The sequence below is a fragment of the Hypomesus transpacificus genome, chromosome 2 (assembly GCF_021917145.1).
Source record: "Hypomesus transpacificus isolate Combined female chromosome 2, fHypTra1, whole genome shotgun sequence".
In the NCBI taxonomy this organism is placed as follows: domain Eukaryota; kingdom Metazoa; phylum Chordata; class Actinopteri; order Osmeriformes; family Osmeridae; genus Hypomesus; species Hypomesus transpacificus.
This window is the reverse complement of record NC_061061.1, coordinates 14,943,600-14,967,644: the sequence shown is the minus strand read 5'-3', so window position 1 is coordinate 14,967,644 and position 24,045 is coordinate 14,943,600. Positions and strand designations below refer to the sequence as shown.

At 40.7% G+C, this 24,045-nt stretch overlaps 3 protein-coding genes across 4 annotated transcripts; 1 reads left to right on the top strand and 2 right to left on the bottom strand.

Annotated features, from left to right (window-relative positions):
* Nucleotides 1-674: 674 nt before the first annotated feature.
* onecutl (one cut domain, family member, like) lies at nt 675-7,524 on the top strand. Its single transcript, XM_047041642.1, has 2 exons — nt 675-1,725; nt 7,214-7,524. The coding sequence occupies exons 1-2, from the start codon at nt 675-677 to the stop codon at nt 7,522-7,524; spliced, it is 1,362 nt and encodes a 453-aa protein (XP_046897598.1).
* Nucleotides 7,525-11,301: 3,777 nt separating this feature from the next.
* On the bottom strand, nt 11,302-16,749 carry ctss2.1 (cathepsin S, ortholog2, tandem duplicate 1). Of its 2 annotated transcripts, none has more exons than XM_047030162.1 (8): nt 16,650-16,749; nt 15,277-15,408; nt 14,665-14,787; nt 13,800-13,952; nt 13,093-13,317; nt 12,750-12,915; nt 12,526-12,628; nt 11,302-12,249 (listed from the first exon to the last, which is right to left on the bottom strand). In XM_047030162.1, exons 2-8 carry the CDS (start codon nt 15,406-15,408, stop codon nt 12,150-12,152), a joined length of 1,002 nt encoding a protein of 333 aa, XP_046886118.1. In that variant the 5' UTR covers nt 16,650-16,749; the 3' UTR covers nt 11,302-12,149. The 2 variants fall into 2 exon arrangements, with proteins under 2 accessions (XP_046886118.1, XP_046886126.1); XM_047030170.1 differs by lacking the exon at nt 16,650-16,749 and adding an exon at nt 16,289-16,451.
* Nucleotides 16,750-17,114: 365 nt separating this feature from the next.
* ctsk (cathepsin K) lies at nt 17,115-21,989 on the bottom strand. The gene is made up of 8 exons (XM_047030183.1): nt 21,803-21,989; nt 21,144-21,284; nt 20,429-20,551; nt 20,181-20,333; nt 18,841-19,059; nt 18,414-18,579; nt 18,050-18,158; nt 17,115-17,809 (listed from the first exon to the last, which is right to left on the bottom strand). Exons 2-8 carry the CDS (start codon nt 21,267-21,269, stop codon nt 17,710-17,712), a joined length of 996 nt encoding a protein of 331 aa, XP_046886139.1. The 5' UTR covers nt 21,270-21,284; nt 21,803-21,989; the 3' UTR covers nt 17,115-17,709.
* Nucleotides 21,990-24,045: the final 2,056 nt, after the last annotated feature.

Below are 24,045 nucleotides of genomic sequence, written 5' to 3'. Positions count from 1 at the left end.
AAATGTTATGATTGTAACGTTGAAACGTTCGCATATATATCGAAGAGCATCTTTCGTTGCCTGTTTTACGTTGAGAGGCATGCAAGCCTGACGTATTTGTCTTAAACATAGCATGCGCGAAAGTCCTTTATTCAGAACTTTGCATGAGACAAACATGTAACTGTAGATACACTCTCGCAATTTCTGGCTATAGCATTCATCACGATGGATGTTTTGTTTGTGTGCTCTCGGAGCAATTGCTCCTCTCTTTTCGAATACAGTGATCAGTATGATAATTATGATTTGCAATGAAATATGACAACTTTGCAATATGGTTATTATTTCAATGGTGAGTATATACCAATACAAATTCATAAACCTATTGTGTTGTCTCCTGTAGGCACAAAAACAACGATTATATCGAGGACCTCGGGGGAAGCAAGTGTGTTGTTGCACAAAGATAATGTGATTGTTGATTTTACTTAATCTTCTACTCACTCAATGTCCCGGAGTTTGAGGGAGCTTTGACACTAAAGTTTATCAGATAAATAATTAAGGCGCACCATAAGCACGGAAATCATTTTTTTCTGAAATCAATAAATCCATAGTCGTGCATGAAAGGGGAAGGACCATCCAGAAAATAATAGTGAAAAGAACAAATAAGAACAAAAAAGATAATCTTATCGAATTAGAAAATGGATGGAAGTCTAGGGGAGATGTCCATCCACAGCCACTCTGAGCTTGCACATAGCCAAGATGGCAGGGCTATACTGCATTCAAGGGACCTTTCAGCAGCGTTCCCCAGGCCCTCCCTCGGGGGCCCTTCCATGTCCCTGGAGCCTGAGCACCGACCTCCAGGCTTCGACCACTCCATGTCTGCGCTGGGCTATGGAGGCGACGCTCCGTCTAGCTGTGGCAGCACGTACACCACCCTTACTCCCTTGCAGCCCTTCGATGACAAATTTCACCATCACCACCACCATCATCCCTGCCTTCCGGTCAGCAACGTCATTGGGAGCTTTACTCTTATGCGCGAGGACAGAGGCCTTGGCGGCAACTTCTACAACCCCTATGGCAAGGATCTGGCAATGGCACAAAGCCTCTCCCCACCTTCCACAGGCTCTGGCTTGGGTACTCCAATGCACGGCTATGGCAGCTTGGGAAACAGCCCAAATGGCAACCCTGGCCAGATGCTTCCAAGCAGCTATGAGGTCCATGGTGGAAACATCTTCTGCCGGACGGCGGACTTTGGTCGGGACATGTCCCCGCCAGGGCTTGGGAACGACTCTTCACTTGGCCATCAGCTAAACAAGATGGAGTCCCAGCAGCATGCACCCAACCACCACCCTCACATCTACAGCCAGCACTATCAGCACCCCCACCCCAGTCAGCAGTCTTCCAAGGCAGGGGAGCACCCTTACTCCTCCGCCTCGTCCTCCTCCTTGTCTTCGCCCTGTGAGGGCATGCTGCCCAGCTCCCAGGGAGGTGGAAGTGGAGTTGCAGCTGGAGAGGAGATCAACACCAGGGATGTGGCCCAGAGGATCATCACTGAGCTGAAGAGGTACAGCATCCCTCAGGCCATCTTTGCAGAAAGGGTGCTCTGTAGGTCACAGGGTACTCTGTCTGACCTCTTGAGGAACCCGAAGCCCTGGGGCAAGCTCAAGTCTGGCCGTGAGACCTTCAAGAGGATGTCCCGATGGCTCCAGGAACCAGAGTTTCAAAGGATGGCCTCTCTGAGACTGGAGGGTAAGATATATCTCTTTCTTCAGCAGGCAAACACAAACAAACAACCAAATCAAAACACACTGCATTTCTCACACCACATTTTTTGTCCATAAAATCCACTATTTCTTAAACAATATCTTTCTCAGGGCAGAGCCTCAGAGACATTAAGTATATCCTATGCTGAGGTAAAAGCTATACTCATACTGGGGCACCATTTTAAGATTCAAATTATAAGCATTGTTTATTGAGTGTGTATATAATGTCCAAAGCTTACAGTAAAATAAGGATTTGTTCCACACATTCTATACACATAGTTTTTGCACACAGGGGTTGCTTTGTGTGATTTTCAATTTTATACACTATTTCCATTTATGCGTTGGCCTAGCAGTGCCAGATCCATTACTATGCCTCCAAAAAAATCATGGACACTTGGCCTTCCATTAAGTGAACCATAGAGCAACTATTATGGAATTACACAGATAGCAGTAAGGGATTTAATAATTCAAAACAATCACATACGATGGGCAGAGAGGACATGTCAGTAGATGTTACATTTCTGCAAGGATTTCTGCAATGTCTACTTGATGCTTGACTGAAGTTTAAAGTTGGCAAGATAGTTGACACAAATTAGGTCTGAGCCTTTGGCAGGAAATAGGTAAATCATTCCTAACTTAAGATCTTCACTGTAGCAGTCACTGTAAAATTACAATTATTTTTATGTTGAAAGATCCCTCGTGTTATCGTTTATTACACATTAAGCTTGAGACCCACTTATATTGTTTATCTGTGGATAATAGTCAATGCAGCTTCGAGGCAGCTTTATGACGGGAAAAAGAGAACTTCTTAAAAGGCAATGGCTAATCTGTTGGTTGATATTTGATATTCATGGGGGATACGCATTGAAGACAAGATAGCACAGTGTACAGTGCCATGTTACAGTGTTGTCATTCCATAGGGACTGAGAATCCATCTGATACATGCAGCTGAAGAGGTCTGTCCTAGAAAGAGATCCAAATGAACACAGTAATATGAGATGAGCAGAGGGGAGTGTGTGCCTGTGTCGGCTAGTGTTCTGTTCACTGCAGGGGTCTGTGAGCTGTGCGTGTGTGTAGGCAAGCACAGCTAATCACAGTTTTTCACTATCTGTCAGCAACCCAACTGATTAAGCCCAAAAGCACAATAGGGTTTATAAGTAATGATTGTGCACTCTTGCAATCCCCTCACAATTATTGATCTTTGATTGTTTGGCTCTCTGAGCACATGTGTACATCCTCCATTTGACAAAATGTTATACTGTGTCTAGTTTGCTAGTGATTAGTGTTGTTAGAGTTCGGAGAGATTGTTTTATTCAACAGCTTATGTTGTTTATGCTGTTTATTTAATGAATCAAATCTTGAATGAGGGTGAGGTGTTAATGCATTCAATTTACAGTATATGGGGTGCTAGTTTCAGTAGCATTCTACAGTTTTTATTATAGCAACATTTTTGGATGTCCTTTGTCTTTATTTTTATAGGCTAAAGGTTTATGGTCGGATTATCTAACTAACAGTTTGACATTTTTGGAATGCTGTTGGTTTATGTATGAGTACACACAAATATATTTTTGTCACACTGTTGAAAATTTAAGGAGCGGATCAATCTTAGTCATAAAAAATTGAAGGCCCAACATGGAGAATGTATTGAAAGTGCGCTAACCCCCCCCCCACACACACACACACACACACACACAGTCTAACTTGCATATTTAGTTCCTGGCAAAGCCACAATTTGGACAGCTCTGCACTTTTCTACATAACCTACTTTCCGAGGGGGTTGTTTTTTCCCCTGGCCAACCCCCTTTTGTTTAATTACAAGCCTCTATTGATTTCCATGGGAAAGCACAGCACGCCTTGCCCACACACACCTCGACCGCATCGGCAAATCGAGACTGGAATTAGAATGCACAGTGCTGTGTGCTCCACAGTCTGAAGATAACTCAAGTGTTCTTCGCTTCACGCCTCAAGTTTTAAGATGATCCACCTAATGCAGCACTCCCTTAAATACATACAAGGTCCTTCAGCAAGGTCCTTCAGTGCAAGTCAGGATTGGTATTTTTGATGTTTTGGCTCTGCGATTGTTACGCAAAACTTTTAAGATCAATGGTGGGCCCGATTATAGAAATCCATCGTCGTTTCTATTACCAGAGGCACGATGAGGCGCTTATATGGAGCAGGTTATGTCTAATGCTTATCTGCAGCATCTTTTTTTCCATTCTGGTTCGTGTATATGGTACTGCACTTTATATAAGATGCATCTCCAAGCCAACCTCTGCTTGTTAATCAGGTGATCTGACAGTAGTCCGAGACTGTGCAAGACAAAGACCACACAGTGGGGCCTTACCACTTTAAGTTGAGAGGGGTTAGGGAATATAACTTTAAAGAGGATACCTGAAGCCCTTGACTAAAGGTCTAAATGAATAGGAAAGGTCAATGTGGTTTATGCCTTGGCTTCAGTGACTGCACCATCCCCCAGTGATGAATGCCACAAAGCCTTAGCCACCACCATGTACAGTTGCATTACATTTTTGTAGCTCAAATGTTACGTTCCAGAACACATCTGCATTTTAAATATTGTAAACAGGACAATTGCTCTTTCGCAACCTTGGTTCAAAACAAACAATGTTGTTTTTATCTGGCTGTTCCAGCTACCCGTTCTGGTGATAAAGGGGTTAACCAGCCTCTGTGGGTCGAGGAGTCTGAGCTGCACAGATTTAATCAATAATTTCTATCAGCCCCTGGCCCAAGAAATCAGCAGGGGGTGGGCTGGGGCTGGAGCTGGAGGGGGGGAGACAAGAGGGGGTCGACTAGGAAGGGGGTGGAGGTTCAGGCGCCGGGGGGTAGGGAAAGGGCTTTCGATCACGTTTCAGCAACACGAGACAGGGGCATACATCATGATTAGGGGCTGTTCCCACGATCATACGAAGCCTATGGGGGAATATTTATGTCTCGAGGAGTAGCCCCACTGCCAGGGATTTATAGCATGGTAATTGCAAGCCTTTTACACATGATTACAGCATAAGGAAGCATTTACTTAATGGTTGGCGTTATGATCGCCGTTAAGGGAGAAAGGAGAGGACGGGATGGAGGGGGAGAGGAAAAGAGAGGAGTAGGACACCATGACTCCTCGCACAACCCATAAATCCAGGGTACAAGCAAGCTATTCACCACTATCATTTCCTTTCTGTCGTTACTTTTTGAAGCTGCGAGTGTGTGCTCCATAGCTGCCATCTTCTGGAATATGTAACGTCCGTGAAAAATGTAGCCGTTGGATTTTCTTTTACATTTTAGTTTTAGTAATATTGACATGTTTCTGACATCTCAGTCCTAAAGTATTTTAATGAGACGTGGTTCGATAACTCTCAGAAATGCTAATTACCTGTAGATGCCTAAAAATGAATAGGCCTTCTAATCTTAAGTTGATGAGAGAAGAGATCTTCAGAAAGTCAAGTGTTTCCTTTTGGATAATGATTTGGAGCGAATGCACACTGTGAATTGCAGCAAGCGTATAATATTTTTTGTGCATACGGATTCATTTGATATCCTATTCATATTATAGGGACTATGTCGTTTCGTAACAAAATCTAATGTTATTTTATGATGGCACTGGTACAGTATGCAGCAGTATGGTTTTAGACATGACAGTTATGCTTTTACATTATGGGTTTAGGATCGACTTTGGCTTACACAGTAAGCATAAGAATTGTTTCGTATTCTATGTTTTGCTATAAGCAGACATGAGCCAATCAATGAAATGTCTGCTTACTCTTAGAAAAACCTTTCTCATCATCAGCAAAAAAAGCAACAACCACACACTGCTGATTGAGATGTCTTAAAAGTGTACATTTAGGTAATTACAGGAGTCGCCCAAATATGTCTTAGAACCCTTATGGACCTCAAACACTCAGTGGGCACTGCAGACTCTGCTTGTTTCACTCACCTCTGACGTAACCCCTTTAATAGAAAATAAATTAGTTCCCCTAAAGTGATTATCACTCACTCTCTCCGCCACATGTAAATTACTTTTATGAGAAACTAATGATGTTGAAGTGTCTGGCAAGGCAAAGAGGAGGTAGATGGAGGCAAGGCTGACAGATAGAGAGATGATGGGGGTGGGAGTGTGAGGCAGATAGATTTGTAAACAAATACAACAGTGGGTGTACCATTTTCAGTCCATACAGTTGTATCACAATTCAGTGGAGGTTAAAGATATAGCTGTGGATATGCACAGAAAGAGACGTCTATAAAAATATACATGTGGAACTGCCTGTCTATTCTCAAATGGAATTTAGCACAACCTACACATTTTTTTACATCTATCCTCTCTCTCGCTCTGCCTTTCTTACATTTTTACACTGACTTAATGTAACTTAGATCTTTTATTATTTATCTTCAATTGCATGAATTCTCCCTGGGATCTTTTGTATTGGAAGGGAATGTTATTTTGGCTGCAGTGAGAAAGGAAAAAATTAAGGCTGTTTGACCATTGACTGCTAACTGAGATAGACAGGGTGTAGGTTAATGTGATATATTTGTCTAACTCCTTCAGACGATGCATTGAACTAGAAGTTAGTCTCATACGGAAATATTCCGTAAGGACCTCTTACACAAGTGAATACATTTGATTATATACTGTATTATGCTAACTATCTGATAAAAAAAATGTATACGGCTAACAGGATAACACTCTACAAATCCTTGGTTGCTTGGCTCCACCTTTGTTCTTTCTTCTTTTACACTACTATGATTTTTCCCTCTCCAGACCTTTAGCTGAGTAAAGCAGAACACATCAGTCTATATGCTAGCTGGAAATTGGCTCACACATACTGCAAAATAGACCTGGGTAAATAGAGGTGCTATCAGCTCAGTGGATAGCTCAATAACTCGACACCAAATGGACTCCATAAAAAAGGAAGATACACACGTTTGTTGTTAGAATTGAGTTTGACAAGGCCTAAGTTGCAGTGTAGCTGGACATGCTGTGATGTTCGAGTGGATTCAGCCACATAACTGCTCCCAAAACTTGTCAATAGTTGAAATGTGTATGACCATAAATAATTCAAAGGAATTGAGGACAATGACAAACATCCACTTAAAAAACTCTAACAAGAAAAAATCTGTTTTATTGTTTTATCTGGTTGGTTCTTTCGTATTTCTTTTATGTCTTTTTCTTTTGGGCGGTAAGGTTTGATACATGAGCTTTGTCTAGTCGTCTAATTAATCCAAGTACAGCTTAACCTACTTGCATTTAATCAGGTGTGACAAGCTGAATGTCTTGATTCCTGTGCAGGGGAACATGTTGCTGATTCATCACTTTAAACTCATCAGAGTTGCCTAGTTAGATTGTTTTCTTTCAACAGATCCTTTTTTTCTCCATTAATCCATTTATCCTAGTTAGCCTGCTGGCCTGTTTTAGTTAACAGTCCCCACACACATTCACTCCCCTAACCCATCCACTATTTGTTTGCCTATAGCTTGCAAACGGAAGGAACAGGAGCAGAGTAAACTGAAGCGCAACCAGGGACCAAAGCGCACCAGACTGGTGTTCACTGACCTCCAGAGGCGTACGCTCATGGCCATCTTCAGGGAGAACCACCGGCCCGCCAAAGACCTGCAGGTTACCATCTCCCAACAGCTTGGCCTGGAGCTCTCCACCGTCAGTAACTTCTTCATGAATGCCCGGCGCCGCAACATCAACAAGTGGGCGGACGAGGGCCGTCCCTCCTCCACCGGCTCCTCAGGCTCCAGCATGTCCTCCTCCGCCGTGTCCTGCAGCACAGCCTGATGGGATATGGGCGGTGTGGCATGGAGCCGTCGGGAGAATAGGGGGCGCATAGACTGGTCTAGGCAGAGATCAGGCGTAATAATGTACTCCTCATTTTCAGAGGGAGTGATGGAGTTAGCTAGTGTATGTTTCGAAGACGACAAGGCATTTCAAACCAAAGTGATCACCACTGGGAATGAAAGAGGTGATAGAAATGATTGTGTAAGAGGAGATGCTAATTTGTATAGTCGAGGGTGCAAAGTTCCTTTTAGTTTGAAGATGGCCATGGTAAACACCCCTGACTTCAAAATAGACACCATTTCATCACATTATTTTGATGAAGATATTGAAAAAGAGGCAGATTCTTACCCTGATGTGCCCCTGGGGTGTAAATCATCAGGATGCACCCGTGAATCTGGAAGCCTTGTTTGTCCCTCATACTTAGGCATTGTTTCCTTTCCTCCATGTTCATGCCCTGCTTTTCTCTGAAGAATCAAATGACGTAGGTGACAGGGAAAAATACAGGTGTATCAATTGCATAGCTCCATCAGGCTAATAATTTCTGAAGAACAGAGTGCTGAGAACTCCACCTAACAAGGTTCACAGGATTCCTAGTCCCAAGGAGATGATCCAAGTTCTAGGTGTGGAGTATCAGGAATGTAATTTACTCTACACGATTTTCAGTTCTCAATCATTTCCAAGACAACAGGATCACCTAGAATATCTCATGCGTCTCATTGATGGTTCCAACTTGAATTAATCAGAGTTTTCAAGGCAGGAAACCAAAGTGTATTTTACTGGAATTTTCACGTCTGTCAACAAAGGCAGAATGCAAAGGATGCCATATCAGAGACTTATTGGTGCAACCTTCTAGCTTTAAGACATTGACTGACCTTCCAATCAAAAGCGTCGTAGCCATTTTGACTCAACATGTCAATCTTTTGAATACAATGAACATAAAGGAGAGGTACTCATGATACGATGTAGAATAATGTTGTAGTATTTTTTCCACCCATGTTTCAAAACACTCAACTAAACACAACTTTGCTCCATTGCAAATCTTTTTTTACAGAAGTCTAGAAAATGGAGGAATGTGATTCTTTCAGCCCTTTTGTACAGATTTCAAGCACATCACTCTATTTATAGAAACATTTTGGAAGTGCGGGTTGTTGTTCCAGTCCTGCTATGTACAAGGTAATTATTTTCCACAAAGAGATGGTTTTAACATGTCTCCATATAGTCAGTTTAGTTGGAGCGATATGTTTAAAATGCAATTGCCGAACTGATCAATGTATTTATTACTGCATTTAAGTATTTATTGTTTTTTTCCTCTCTATTTATTTAGTTATTAATTTATGCTATCTATATACTGTAAGTATTTATTTAACAATGCTTTGTATGTCTGTGTGAAACTGAAGATTTTTTTCTGATGGGCACTTTTAGAAATAGGATCCCATCGTAATACCAAAGATTAAGATTGTCCTCCCTGAATGTACGGCCTAACTACTTCTCTCCCCTGTAGTCTCAGTGATGTTATGTATCTCTCTCTATCTTAAAGGCCTGGCCTTTGTTTTTGTAGAATTATGGGGATTCCTTTAATCTTGTCAAATGTCTCTGCGATAAACTCTTTTGCTAAGGCCAAGCTTGTTTGAATGTTGTGGTAAAAATAATAATAATAATAATGTGACATCCCATAGGCCTCACAGGTTGCTTGTAAAGTTGTGTTTAAACACTGTTCGGCAAAGTGTGCAGTGTTGCACTTAGTCTGAAAGCTCTCAAGTGCGAATCTTCTGAGACCACATGCAAACGTGTATTGTGCAGCTGCTGGGGGATTGCATGGAAGTAGTGATTCCCCTGGCTGCAGTGCAGACACAAGCATCTATGTCCCCCTCTGTGTGCTGTCGTTATCCTCCAGACTCATCCCTTCTGCCAGTTCTCAGTTCCACAACCTGCCAGAGTTCTCCAAGGTTCTCACTGATGCGGCGGGGCTAACTCGGCAATTTTCACCCAGCCTGTCTTGTAACCTTTGGAGGGGCATGTTGCTGGGTCTCCCTTCACAGCGAGCACTTGAAAGACAGGCGGTCATGAAAGAGGCCATCGACTTTTTCACAGACATCAAAGGGGGCTTTTTTTTTACACCATCCGTCTCCTCTCTAGGTATTGGGTCTAGAGGTCTGCTCTCGGCCAGACCTGTGGGGCTTTAGGGGGCATTCAAAGGGGGCGGGGAGATCAGAGGGGTGGCTGAATCTTCTAGAACGTGAGGCGATGTTCAGGGAATAGGGCGGGCGGGGGGGGGGGGGGTGAATTAAAGTTTAATGAGCAACAACTGTAAGCATGCTTTGAGCCAAGGAGTGGAGGCGGGATGTTTGGTGCAGAAAGAAAGAAAATACCTAACCAGGTTTTCCACCTTGTCACTGTTGTTTTAAGAGAAGGAGACACCTTTCATTCATTTTTTTTGTATGTCTAAATGAGTCTGGCACAAAATTGGGACAGGCCAAAGGCTTTGTCTGTAACCTTGTTGTGTGTCAACTGAAGTAGATCTGCCTTTTCTACAAAGAGAGAGTAGACTTTACTGTTGCAGATTTCAGCCACAAATTAGACTGTGGCACCCCTTAGTGGTTTGTAAGGAAACATCACCCTAGAACTAGATCGCCGTGTAATTTTTTGTGGCTTATTTTATGGGAGTTAATACTTGTTAAATTCTTTGGATTAAAACACGAAACAAAGATGTTTAAAACAAAACAAAAAACAATAAGAAATCCATCTTGTATCGATATCCATTTAATTACTATTGGTATTAATTATTACTGGCACTAGTGCAGCCCTGTATTTATGTAACTCCAGGTTCGTTAAGTGGAACTTAAAACTGACACAAGGTGATTTGTTCAGAGGAAAGTCTTTTGACATAGTAACCCTAATGCTCCCTTCACGTCCCCCCCTCCCCCAACTCATACCCCCCGTGTACATGAAGACTTACCCATCTACCTCAACTGTGTGAGATGTTGTGTGGCCAAGCTGTTCCTTAACCAAAGATTCCATCCTGTCAGGGTGTCTGTCTGTCGCTCTATTTATCTATCTGCCCATCTGTCTCGTCATGCCTTTTCCAAACCAAGTGTGCTGGAATCAATCTGTTATAGGGTACAAACCAAACCCTGTCCAGCCAAAGCTTAGTCCAGTATGCTAGAATGTCATATTTATACATGTTCTGTATATAATAAAATCATTTTCAATACCAAAAAAAGGAGGTGACAATCCAAGCAAGGAGGATCTTGCTGTAATCAATGTTGCCTATTCCATGTTTTCCATCTAAAATCATGTGGTTTACTGTAACAGTTCACAAAATCCCAAAGTACTAAACTGAATTGCTCATTCGGATACAAAAAAGGTCAGAGGAGATAAAAGCTATTTTTCCACATTTGTAAACCATTCTCCCCTTCTCCAAGATGTTTAGTGTAGTTGAAATACTGTTTGATCCCACTGTTGTAAGTAGGAATAAATGAATCAATACAAAAGCTTTAATGATGACAAGTTGAGGGGAATATTATAGTTGACTTAGTCTGAGTTTCCTCAACTTTGACTCACCCACCAAACTATAGTGCCATTTTTGTTCATGTGTTAGACTTACTAATGAATGTGGCTAACCAACCAAAGGCTTTAAAAAAAACACAACACTTTAAACGTCAATCATGGTGGGACATTTTGTATCAATAACTAAAGAGAATCCCTTTGAATACCTCATGTGAAATTGTTTGTTGTGATGTTGCACTAAAAAATAAAAATGACTCATTTGTAACCCAATGGTGTAAAGGAGTCTGCTGGCTTTATTTAAGATAAATGGAAACACAGAGTATGGAGTATGGATGTGGTGTAAGATAACTGTGGTTCAGGGAGCAGAACTAACCCTTTTCAACCCTATCCTCCTTGACCAGAAAAACATTGAACAAAAATCAAACAGTCTTGTTGGCTTAAGGCTTCTCTATTAGTTTTTTTTTGACAACTACAGAGATTTGGTTTCAACAGAACTGATCAGGCTGCTTCCTGATATATAATATACATGATATATATATATTTATATATATAAAATATGTGTTGATGGGGTGAAACAGCACCATCAACAAATCCTGATTTGTCTAAAATAACTTGTTTCCGCCCCAAGTTTTTATTTCACTTTCTCAATCTTCTTGGACAGGTGGTAGGCAACATGTAAATAAAGGAAAATAATTGCAACCTTGCAGTAATATAATGGGGGTTGATTTAAAACGTTCTTGTTTACTGTATTATATCTGGAGTATTTTTAAGTAGAGTACAGCTATCTTTACACTCATACAAATGAAAATTGCATGATTTTGATCAGGCCAGCACAAAAAAAATAATCTTATGATTTTCAAATGCAAGTAACTAAAATATAAAAATCAAGTACAAAAGTTTGATTGTTTGCACAGCTTAAGTAGTTGTGTTCATCCTTAGTATTACTGGTCACCCAACCAGTACATGAATGACTTGACCTGTCCAAAGAAGTGCAGATAGTGAAAACAAGATAAGAAAGGCTACGGGATACATGAAAAATTACCAAAAGATAACTTAAATTGACACATCCAGTTCAGGTTTCCCAGTGATGCTACTTGATGCATTGCTGATGTCAGGAGTTACATGATGGGGTAGCAGCCGTACAGAGCAATGCCACACTGGTTGTTTCTGTTACGAGACATCCGGATGTACCCGTTTTCTCCAAATCCTGTTCCCCAGCTACAATAGGCAGATGGAGACATTTGTAAGTTCCTAACAACAGCGTTTGACCATAAACCTCAACATACAACTTTAAAAGTTAATTCAGACTTTGAAAATCTTTTTCTTTCACTTCCCTTTTATGCTTTGTAAACAGCTAGAAATCAGATGGATGATTGAAAAAGGAAATACAGTAGCTACACTATAACATTTTACTTTATAGAAAAATACCCACTGTTTATCCTTGATTAATCAGATACATTAATTAATGAAATTAACTAGGTAAAATCTCCATACCTGTTCTTCACAAGCCAGTAGTCCTGTCCATCTAGTGTGCCATATCCCACAGCAAGGACAGCATGATTAATAGTCTTTGTGCAGGTTAGGTCATTGTAAACTCCTGAACAGATACAAGAGTTGACAGTATGAGCAAGGTCTCATGTTGAATCACATTCAAATGACATACAGTGGGAATACTGTAAGAGCTCTAATTCTATGACAGTACAGGAAGTGAACCATACCACTGCGCCAGAGGATAAAACTGGGACGAGTAGCATCAATGGCGACAGAGATGGGTCCAATCGTAGCCACAGCCTGCTTTAAGGTTGTTTCATCTCCTTCTGGCAAGAAACTGTATCCAGTGCAGTTGGCAGAGCGGTAGGAGGGGTTGTAGTGGCAAGTTCCTTGCTAAAAGGTTTGGCAAAAACTCAACATTGTTAGTTACCAAACCACAATGACATGAAACCGCCAACAAGAATCAGACAGAGTAATGAGCTTTTTCTTGTTGCACTTGTGTAATGTTTGGTAAGTCACTTCATGTTTGGTAAGTCAATCTCTAGTGTGAATAGAATCATCAACACTCACAACTGCTTGGTATGGGTAAGACGTGTCTGAGTCAATGCCTTTGTTGTCGATGACGTACTGGAAAGCCTGGTTCATGAAGCCTCCATTGCAGCCCTTGTTGCCATATTTGGAGGAGCAGTCCACCAGGTTCTGTGGGCTGAGGTCCACCAGTTTGCCTGTGGTCTTCATCAGCTGACCCTCCAGGGCCCCCGCAGAGCTGAAGGCCCAGCAGGATCCACACGAACCCTTCAGTGCAGAGCAAATGTTTTTATTTATTTATAAATAAAAATAAATCTCAAATGAAAACATTGTTCATACCGCGGGTCTTAATGTACACTTAAACATAAGACTTCTTTGCAGTGTGTTAAAAATGTAATGCTTTTGTAATTACATTTCACAAGTAAGTACAAGTTAGTATAAGTCTGTAAAAACAACATATGATTAAACCCCGACATGAAGGAATGCGTGTCAGTACTTGCCCTGTTGACCAGAGCAAACGGTAAATATGCAGTACCAAACTTGCTCAACAACATTTCAAGTAATTACTTCCTCAATCAAAAGGAACCAAGTCAAAAACACATGACATGGAAAAGGTCCCTTTAAAAAAAGGAACTGATATCTGACAAGAGCCAACTTTTTCAGATATTTCAGAAAGAACAAAGCAATTTAGGTCCCACCATTAAACCATGTGCGAAAATAAGCCTGAATGGATGACAGTGCATTCGTACCTGGTTTTTGACTGGTGTGACATAGCCTTTCTGTCTCCAGTCTACTGTGTCAGGCACAGGGGTGCCTGATGAGGCGACAAATGCAGATGGCTCCCTCTTAAGGTTGGCAGGGACTTGCAAAGAAGCGAAAGACTGAAGAATTTCCTCTTCAGTCTAAGGACACGTGACAGGACAAAGAAATAATCAGTGTAAAAAGAGTGTATATTTACAACAGGGTGTGTGGAGAATGCAGGGGGGATGGCAGTGCCGTGCAGTGCACAGTCTGAATAGTTATAAACATGGTATTTTGCTGGTTCCTGTAATGTCAGCAATGCAGTGAAGAAAACAATAATGTTTAATGTAACTTGCCCCTCTAACAGTTGCCCCAGCTTAGCCCCCCTCCCAGTTGAAATGGCCTAAAACCTCCCCTGGTTCCGACATTTCTCTTCCCTATAAAATGGTAAAAGAGTGTTGCAGTCTGTCAGCACTCTGTATGGTTAAAACAAGTTTGATCCATTATATCTTCCTCCTTTAGCTTACGTAAAACCAGTTTTGCAAAATGAGAACAAGCAATGTGACAATGGGGCAAGAATACATTTCGCAAGACACTCACCTGACTTTCAACACCTGATTGCATTGTAACACAACAGGTTTTCAAGTTTTCGAGTCAATATACAGTTTGTGAAGTCATTAAAAATGATTATTTTCCATAAACTTAACCAAGTCAAGTTCAATATGAATAATGACTGTGTATTCCAATGTATTACACCCACAACCAACACTTTATGAATAAGCAAGGGGTACACTAAGACACAACTATAATGCTAACAGCCAATCAGATAACAGGGTCTTAACCCAGCCTTTGGCATGGTCAGCATTTGCTCACCATGTCTCCCATATGGTTCATGCCGAGGTCATAGGTGTGCATTCCCATAGATGCCTCCAGGTTGTGTAGGCTGATCAGCTGAAGACTTCTCTCCCAGACCTCCCTTCTGCCTAACTCTTCAACCTGTCCACATAGGTCACACACAAGTGTTCAAAACATATATCACACATGATATTACAGTAACATGTTATTTGACAATACCTCAAGGACACATGGATGAATCTGTCTGTGGCCAAAAGCTGTTGGCTGTGTGGATGTCATTGGCCAGGTTTCCCAGATTTGTTAAGAAGCTCTTAACGCTAAGAGGGTCCTAAGAACGTTCTAAGAGCGCTAAAGAACGCTCTTGCAACGTTCTTAAGAAGCTCTTAGCGTTAACAGCTTCTTAATGAATCTGGGAAACCCGGCCATTGTGGTTTTGAGCAAGAACATGAATTACATAAGCCTACTACGTAAACACATTTTGAGACCAAACAAACCGGCACCATATAAATCCTCAAAAGTCCTACCAACGAGGGGTGCCGACTGACAGGGGGCCCAAAAAATGGAAAAACTAATATAAATGATTTTTTTTTCATGGGGCCCAAAATTCCTGGCGGCGCCCTTGCTACCAACCTCAGTCTTGTAGTTCTTTCCATGTTGCTTCTTCCACATCTGCCAGTGTAAATCCAGTTTGGCATCCAAGGCTGCTGCCACCCCACACATCACAACTAGCAGAAGGCTCCCCAACATTGTGTCTGTATACATCTGAGGCAAAAAAGTTCATTTGAGTATCATTGATATCATGATTATAAAACTTACAAGCCGCAATGCATTGTGGTTACCAAGCCTACCTTTGGAATGGAAATTGTGACTTGACATTTAAACAATGTCCACAGAGAGGAAGTGGTTTAGTGCTTTAGGTATTGTAGCAACCTTGCTAGAGCAAACTGCAGCGCTAGCAATGATTAAACCTTAGCTCTAACTTCCGAAATTCTATTTAGCTATATGCTTCACTGTTATGCAAGGTAATGGCTTTGAGTGGCTATAATTAAGAAAAGCAATGTGGTTGTGTGTAAGTGTGTTTGAAGTTAGTGTAGTTGGTAAATTTAAATAAGTAGAAATTGTGAGTTTGTGTGTGAGAGAGAGAGCGAAAGAGAATGAGAGAAAGAGAAAAAGAGAATGAGAGAGAGAAAAAGAGAAAAAGAGAAAAAGAGAAAGACAAAGAGAGAAAGAGAGAAAGAGAGAAAGAGAGAAAGAGAGAAAGAGAGAGAGAGATACCCTACTTTACAATAAGCTAATGAGACAGCTCATCACTCAGAAGACATGGTGTATCGTATCTAATTGAATGCATATGAAACGCAACTGAAATGCATGGTAAATGTTTACCTTATTATTATTCTCAGTCCAACAGTATCTTTTTCAATGTATTTAATGGTAATCAAAGGAATGTCAAAGAGATAACCAAACGATTATATTGCAAAAGAATATGTTGTTTCCAGGAAACTGCAGTTTCATTTACAAGCAAGGGCTGATTAAAAACAAGTGCTTTTTTGACCTATAACGGGGTTGGTCGAATTTAGTTTATGAATTTAGCAATATATAGCCAACTGTAAGTATAGGCGTAGTTTACCCATCAACTGCTTACCTGTTTTAAGGTAGACCTGAAAAACACAAAAGTCCTAGACCTAAAATACACAAAGCCTATCCATCCAATATCGGAGCGATTTTGCGTCTTATTATAATTTTAAATAGAAGGTAGGCAAATGACTCAAATAAATGTTTTAGATAAGAATGTTGCTCCGACAACACACAGCCAACTCATTTGAGTTGAGATGAGTCTTTATTCAGCCCAACTCAAATGAAGGAAACATTGCATTGTAGCTTTAAAAAGTGAAAGTAAAACTACTTCCCTATGGTTACAGTTGCTTTTAATGTGTTAGTACATTAAAAGTTGCCAGTTATAATACAAACGTACATTTATATCCCAGAAAACTGTTTTGGCTCACCTTTTCTACCAGTTGAAGTACTTGTCTTGAGAGATTGTAGTTCTGCTTTTGAACTCCTTTTCCTGTTGGATACCTAACCGTGAATGTCACATGGTGTATTTCTTCCTCATAATGACATCAGTTTATTTAAATGAGCTTACTGAACGCTGACTTAAAAAAGGGGATATTTGTCATATTACCTAATGAGTAGAGTAAGGGTGCAGAGAATTTCTGGTAACTGTTTTGCTTGACTTTGTTGAGTATATGAAAGGGTTAGGGTAAGTTGAGTACATAAAATATTAAATACATGTATTATCTACATGTCTTCAACAGAAGAAATTAAAGGGCAGACTTATAAGAGGGGAATACTATTCTAGACCACTCAACAGAATCAAGACTCTTCTGCTTCCCCTCATGCTTCTTGTGAATGAATGGATGAATGTGTTTGCGTTTTACATTGCACACAATAAAATGCACCCATTAAAATGAAAATTTTACTGTAATTTTTTAATAACATTTATATTCAATAATCAGAATTTGGTGAAAAAATGCAGAAAAAAATAAAAATATCAACACCATCAAGATGCTAACAATTACCCACACAATCCCGCTACACTAACATGAATGTGAGACAAAATTCCCATTGCACAGCAATGGTATCTGATATACTGAACACAACCTATGTAAAGAGCTGTGTTTGCTAGGCTACACATACCTTATCACAATCATAGTTGTACCACCATTGAACAAGTCTGTCTGAATTCAAAATCATTAATGAGATAGTGTTTTTAAAGTGCTTGCATATGAACTGTCACGTAACCTTAGACAATCATACTACTAACCAAGTTAGGCACTTCTGACCAAGACGTATTGAAACCCTTAACCTTTTATAAGATACAATATATCAACTTTTATCAAGTTTCACATGATTTCACCCTCAATGATTTGTCAAGAACCTTAATAGGCTTTATAACGGTTTACGATGGTTCATAAAGCTACACCAAATTTAGAGTGTGATGAATGTGTTGTTCCAGGACTTTTGTTTAACTCTATCACTTCTTGCTCTGAGCAACACAGTGGATCACATGATAGGGTAACTGGCAAGGTTGGCGATGCCACAGAGATTGCCACGGTTTCGTGCCATGAGGATGTAGCCTTTGTTACCCCAGCTCTCACTCCAGCTGTTAAAAGAGACAGATCAAGACAAAAAAAACAAGAAAAAAAAAGAATAAACTGTTAATGCTGTTTAAAAAATAAGTTATGAATAAAAGTTAATTCTTCGTTAATTCTCATTTTGTTCAACATTCTTTCACATAACATGACTAAACATATTCAGGTCAACCTCAGTTGGTATGGTCTTTGAGCTTGTAAAAGTTCTGTAAAAAACAGTTTTGGCCATCTGATGCAATCCTACTCCTCACCTGTTCTTGACAATCCAGTATTTCTTGCCCTTGGGGGTGACCCCATAGCCGACCGCAAGCACGGCATGATTGATGTCATCCTTGTTACAGTTGCGGTCATAGTACACACCTAAATACAGAGAAAAAGAAGAAAAGGGATGTAAAACCACTGATACGTGATAAATGTGATACAAATTCATCTAGCATCAACGAAATGAATAGGACAATGACAAGGCAATGTTCAAATCCTTTTTTCTTGACTCCACATAATGTTTCACTTCTTTATTAATACAATGTAACGCCCATAGAGGCATCTTCTTCTTTGAGGACTTCAAGGCTGAACAAACAACCCAAATTGTGTGAGCGTAAATAATAACCTAATAACCTTTCTGGTAGAACTGGAAAGTGGAGAGGGTGGCATCAATGCCCACAGACACAGGGCCTACTTTAGCCACAGCTACAGTCAGTGCTCTCTCATCTTCCTCTGGGATCTCCTTGTACCCGCGGCATGAGGCAGTCATGCCAGACACGTTGTAAGCACATGACTCATCCTGAGAAATAAAATATACGAAAATCAACATGTGTCTGAGACACACTTGAATCACGAGACGCAGAGCACGCCAGTTTTCACTTCCCATATCAGACAACAGTAATGTACTCTATGGGTAAATCAAGTGGGTAAGATCTGCTGAAACAGATACTGACATGACAGCAGACAGCTGGACCGCATTTTCCCATATTTCCTCTGCATTTACTTGACTTGACAAGTTGAGATACACGCACAGTCACAGGTTTCCCCGCCCCTTCTGTACCTGGCCAACGTATGGGTAGGCAGCCTCTGAGTCGATGCCTTGGTTATCCTTGACGTAGTTGAACGCATTGGTCATGTAGCCTCCCCCGCAGCCGTTGTTTTCAGTGACACAGTCCACCAGGTTCTGTGGGCTGAGGTCCACCAGTTTCCCTGTGGTCTTCATCAGCTGACCCTCCAGGGCCCCCGCAGAGCTGAAGGCCCAGCAGGATCCACACGAACCCTGGAGGACAGAAAAATTCCAGTGATTGTATTTTTAAATTGTATATTATGGCCATTTTATATTTCATATTGTTTATTTTTATTCTAAAATGTACATACTTAAGCACCTTAGGATTAGTGAGACTTTGTACCTTTAGTATAGGTAGACCACTTATTTAAGTTAAGATTCCTATATGATGAATGTATACACCTTCCTGCCAAAGTAAATTCCTTGTCTGTGCAAACTTTCATGGCGATTAAAACCCATTCTGATTCTGATTCTTATCAGTCAAGAGGTGTGTTCTTACATCTGGCCACTAGAGAGCACCCTTTGACATTGCTATGGAATCTGCTGGCTTTACCTATTCTTTACCCATGTTTTCTTTCATCCGTCCTAAGCCCATGCTCCTGCAAATGCTCTCCACTAGAGTGGATTCATGTTCTATTCAACACAGTCCCTTCCAGACTCTTTGTCAACCGACTAATCTAATGTGACCTAATGTTCATTAGTTGCTATAAATGTGTGACCAATTGGCATTTCTTGCCAGTAAGAACAAATTAATTTGTATTTAACATGTGTTCTTAATGTACCACAGGACTAATTACTCCTGTTTATGTAAACAATGCCTCACTGTCCTGTTAGTTCCGAATGAGTCATTACTTTTCATAACTAGCTACATCCTCTAATTACCATAACAATTTGCAGTAAATCTTATTGGCTGATTGTGAGTTTATTATAAATGCAATAATTCAGTACCTTTACTGGAACAGGAATGGTTTTCTAAACACAATACCAAAGGAATGTTTAGTGCTCCTATGCTTCCTCATTGTTACTCAACTTTTGGTTTTCATTTATCAGTGCCCGCCTAAACTATGATGGCGCCTCTGATTTCATATAAAGTAGCTTGGCCAATTTTGTTCCGCGAGAGGGAGAATTAACCCATTATTGCTTTATGAATCTACAGGTAAAATAATGAAACAACAATGAAATGTCGAGACAAATTTTGAAACAAAATGGTGAGATTTCATGGAGAATCACTAACCTGGTTACTATATTTATCACATAGTATTCTTTTCATTATGTCAGAATGAACCCATAACTGGGCAGCAGGAATCCTGGAGAGGAACTCTGAGAAGTCTGACCTGGTTTTTGACAGGGGTCACCATGCCTTTCTTGCGGTAGTCAATGGACTTGGGGAGCCTTTCCACGGTGTTGTCAGGAACAAAAGTGTTGCCTCGGTCCCGATTCAAAGGTACCTGGAGACCCATCATCTTCTCAGTCACCTCTTCAGATGTCTGGAGCGAAAGAAGGGATAAGGATATTATCGAACAAGCTTTTTATCGGTAATGTAAATGACACATTTACACTGTAACAGGAAGTGTCAACTCACCATGTCTCCCAAGTTATTCATTCCCAGTTCATAGGAATGCATGCCAAGGGCTGCTTCCTGGTTGTGGGCCTCAATCATGCGCATATTCTTCTCCCAGATGGCTCTCCGGATCCCTTCCTCATCCTACCATGGGACACAAAAACAGAACTTATTGGTTGGTCTTACGTGAGTAGTATATGCCTGGCATAGTGATAGAGTGAATGAGCAAACATGGCTCAAGCTTAACGAAATGGCGGAGAGGTTAGGATTGAAGATTTGATTGAGGAGTTAGGAATAATGATTAAATCCTGGGCTTAGCCATGAGAGAGTGCTTTCCTGTGTTCTGAAGAGCACTGAAGAATGTGCTGAGCTTAGATTAAACAACACAGAAAACACACACACACACACACATCCTTCCTGCCTTCACCCAGCTGCACCTGGCTTCATCCTGTGACCTAATGCCCTCAAAGTGAGAAGGCGATAGATAATACCACAAATGCTTCATTAAGTCCTTCCCAAAGTCAAGTACAGTTCATTTTAGGTGGAATTTAATACTTATCTCAGAATCTGGGCGATAGCACTTCAATGTCTAAATTCTGAGCTGAAGCAGACTTTCCACATTCAAAACTGTTTGTACTAAGTTTGTGTTGGAGAGGCAGGTCTATAGTTAGGATAGAGGCAGGCAGACAAACAGACAGAACTAGATAGTGAGATGGGTGGAGAGGCAGATACTGACCAGGCCATTGTACTCTTTGTTGTGGGTGGTCTTCCAGTTCTCCCATTCAGTATCCAGGGATACCTCATCCAGTGGATGGGCCAGGGTTGAACCCAAAAGCAGCAGCACGCAACCACACAGCAGCATTCTTGGAAAATAGGCCTGCAGTTTTGTTTTAGACAAGGTTTCATAATCATGAATTAGGCAAAATGAAAACCTGGACTCAATTGTAGTGAGCTGTTTTATAATGTCAATGCCTGTGCTGTTTCGAATCAAACAGGTTCGATTCAACAGATCGAGATCGAATTTCCAACTGAAAAAAAGTCGGTAATGTTTTCATAACATTTTCAGGTTCCTTGTAGGCTATTTTTGAAATCGAAACAATATTTGGCTAGGCAAATACAAACTACATAGGCCTAGAGTTTACTCCGACTCATAATACATATGACTCGTAAAGAATACCTTGTCTATTAACCATCATTTAAAGTTGACAAAAATCGCTTTTTTCTAGAAAAATCTTAGTTACTAAGAAGATTATATCGCATATCAGCTTTACAACAATAAATCGTCAAATTCTACCCAAACAAAAAACCGAGCGAAAGAGAAAGCTGTTCTCAAGAGATGATGTTATTGCCATGGACCTTCAAATATGTTCACTGAAAAAGGAGATGTAGCATTACCTTTGTATTTGGAGAGGAGTTGGGCAAAGTCTTCGGAGGACTTCTTTAAGCTCTGAAGTAGGTCACTATGTGAGTTTTTTATATAGCTTGGAATTTGAGGAAGTACGACGGTAGCTCAAAGTTACAGGGGGATTCGGCTACATCTGGATTCGCTCGACCCAAGAAGGATCAGATGATGTCAGGTGTCACATTTCACGGGAAGCCTTCAAAGCCTACATTTTTTTCAGGAACTACATATGTACTTCCTCACTCTTTCACAGGCCTTTTCATAGACTATGTCTACGCTAAGTATAATCACCAGGGCTCTTGTGTTTTAAGTTAAAACTTTTATTACCATACCTGTCAACTTTAGGATACAAAAAGCCGTATGCCTGCACCTCGTCCATTCAGTGTGTATAGCGGGACAAGTTTAAGTTAATTCTCAGCGTGAGAAATACAAGGTGTTACGTGACTGCGTGAGACCGGGCTGAAATGCGTGAGTCTCATGAGTCATGAGTCATGAGTCTCACGGCGAATACATGATACTTGAGAGCCCTAATCACGGATACAGTATGGAAAGATGATAATTACAGACTGTCTCGAGGAATCACTGTCATATAGCCAGTTTAGTTTGATTTTAATGCGTCTTGTAATATCTGATGGTCCACCAATATTGTAAGAAATTACTGTATAATTCAGTTTTCTTGGTAGTATTTTAAACGGCTTATGGTGTCTATCCATGAGGGAGAGAAAGGAGGCAATTCCGGTATGGTTGAGGTTCTCCTATGTTTGTATGACGACTCTGGTCAACTTCCCTGTGTTAGTCAACCCCCTGAGGTCCAGTGGTAATGTGTCAGGGTCGTGTGTGTATGTGAACACTTTGTCATGATGTTTAAGTCTGTTCAGACATGACACAATTGCATGCTAAATCCATCTCTCTAAATGAGCATGTCTTGTGACATACTGTATACCGCAGCAGTATGCTGTGTGCATATTAATCATATGTGTATCACCATGAATGAGGGCCTATGCTGTCACAAGTTGCAGTTGGGCTGGTTTGGGGGATATTTTGTCTTACCCTGTAGTTATTTACATTGATATGTTGACATTAGCACAGTAATATAACCAATTTGTTTGCATATGTACAGCCTATTTAGTCTTTTAAACTGCAATATGTATAATTTTAAGGAAATTCGAATATGAGAAACAGTGCATATAATTCTTGTCTAAAATGATCTGCTTTCCTACAGCTTGTTTGAGTGATGTAAAACGAGCCAAGAAGGAAGGCTCACCTTGCTGAAAGCGATTGGCAGGAACAGGATTGCTGGAACGTTATTGCCATGTGTATTCTTCATGGGTTTGAAACTCGTTCATGTAGATGTTTGGCTGGGTACAATCAGTAGCCACTTATGATCTGTCTGCCAGCAGGACACTTGGAGCATCTGACCACTGGAGCATACCAGTTTAAGCTCCTTTAAGAGTCTTACTCTAGGCTGTTTAATACAGCCGGCCACTCTATTTAATGAGACTGTGGTCATTTCTCCATCGATCCACCAGTGCCCATCCCCCATACGTTAGCTAAAGATGGTTGCAGTAGGTTTGTGTGCATGTGTGTGTGCACAGACTAGGCCTACTCAGTAGAAAAACTACTACAAACTATTCTTGCACACATGCATGTAGGCGTTTCAATACAGTTGTGGGCTCTTATTTGAACTGTAATATGTTAAATGTACTGGACATTGTTGTAACTGGTGCATGTGTGTGTGTGTGTGTGATAACCCTAACCCCTAACAGTTATTGATTTATAACAGTAAATTATAATACATTATCATTTATCATCTCCCTGGAAACTAGGTGAGGTCCAGTTAAGCAGGAGAAAAAAACACAGTGTCTTTCACTGTAGCACACATCTGTTTCCTGTTTCCTGGTGTAACCATTACTATACCATAAAACTGGAAGCAGAACTTAGGATCTTAGGGACCTTCCTAGGATCCTTTTGTACCATCATATGACTATCCTCGTGACTGAGTCAAGTAACGACCACTTTAGTCCACAGCTAAATTGGGACTGTAATAGTGTAATAGTCTAACCAAAACAATAATGTTGTATCATTGTATTGTTTTTTTAGGTTAGGAGAAATATCTGTCTATCTCTATTTACATATATATCTGCATCTATGGTGTACATGGCCACTAGGTTTGTGAATTACACAATTTTAATTCAATTTAATGTGTATGGAAAATTGATATCTGCTCAGCTATGTT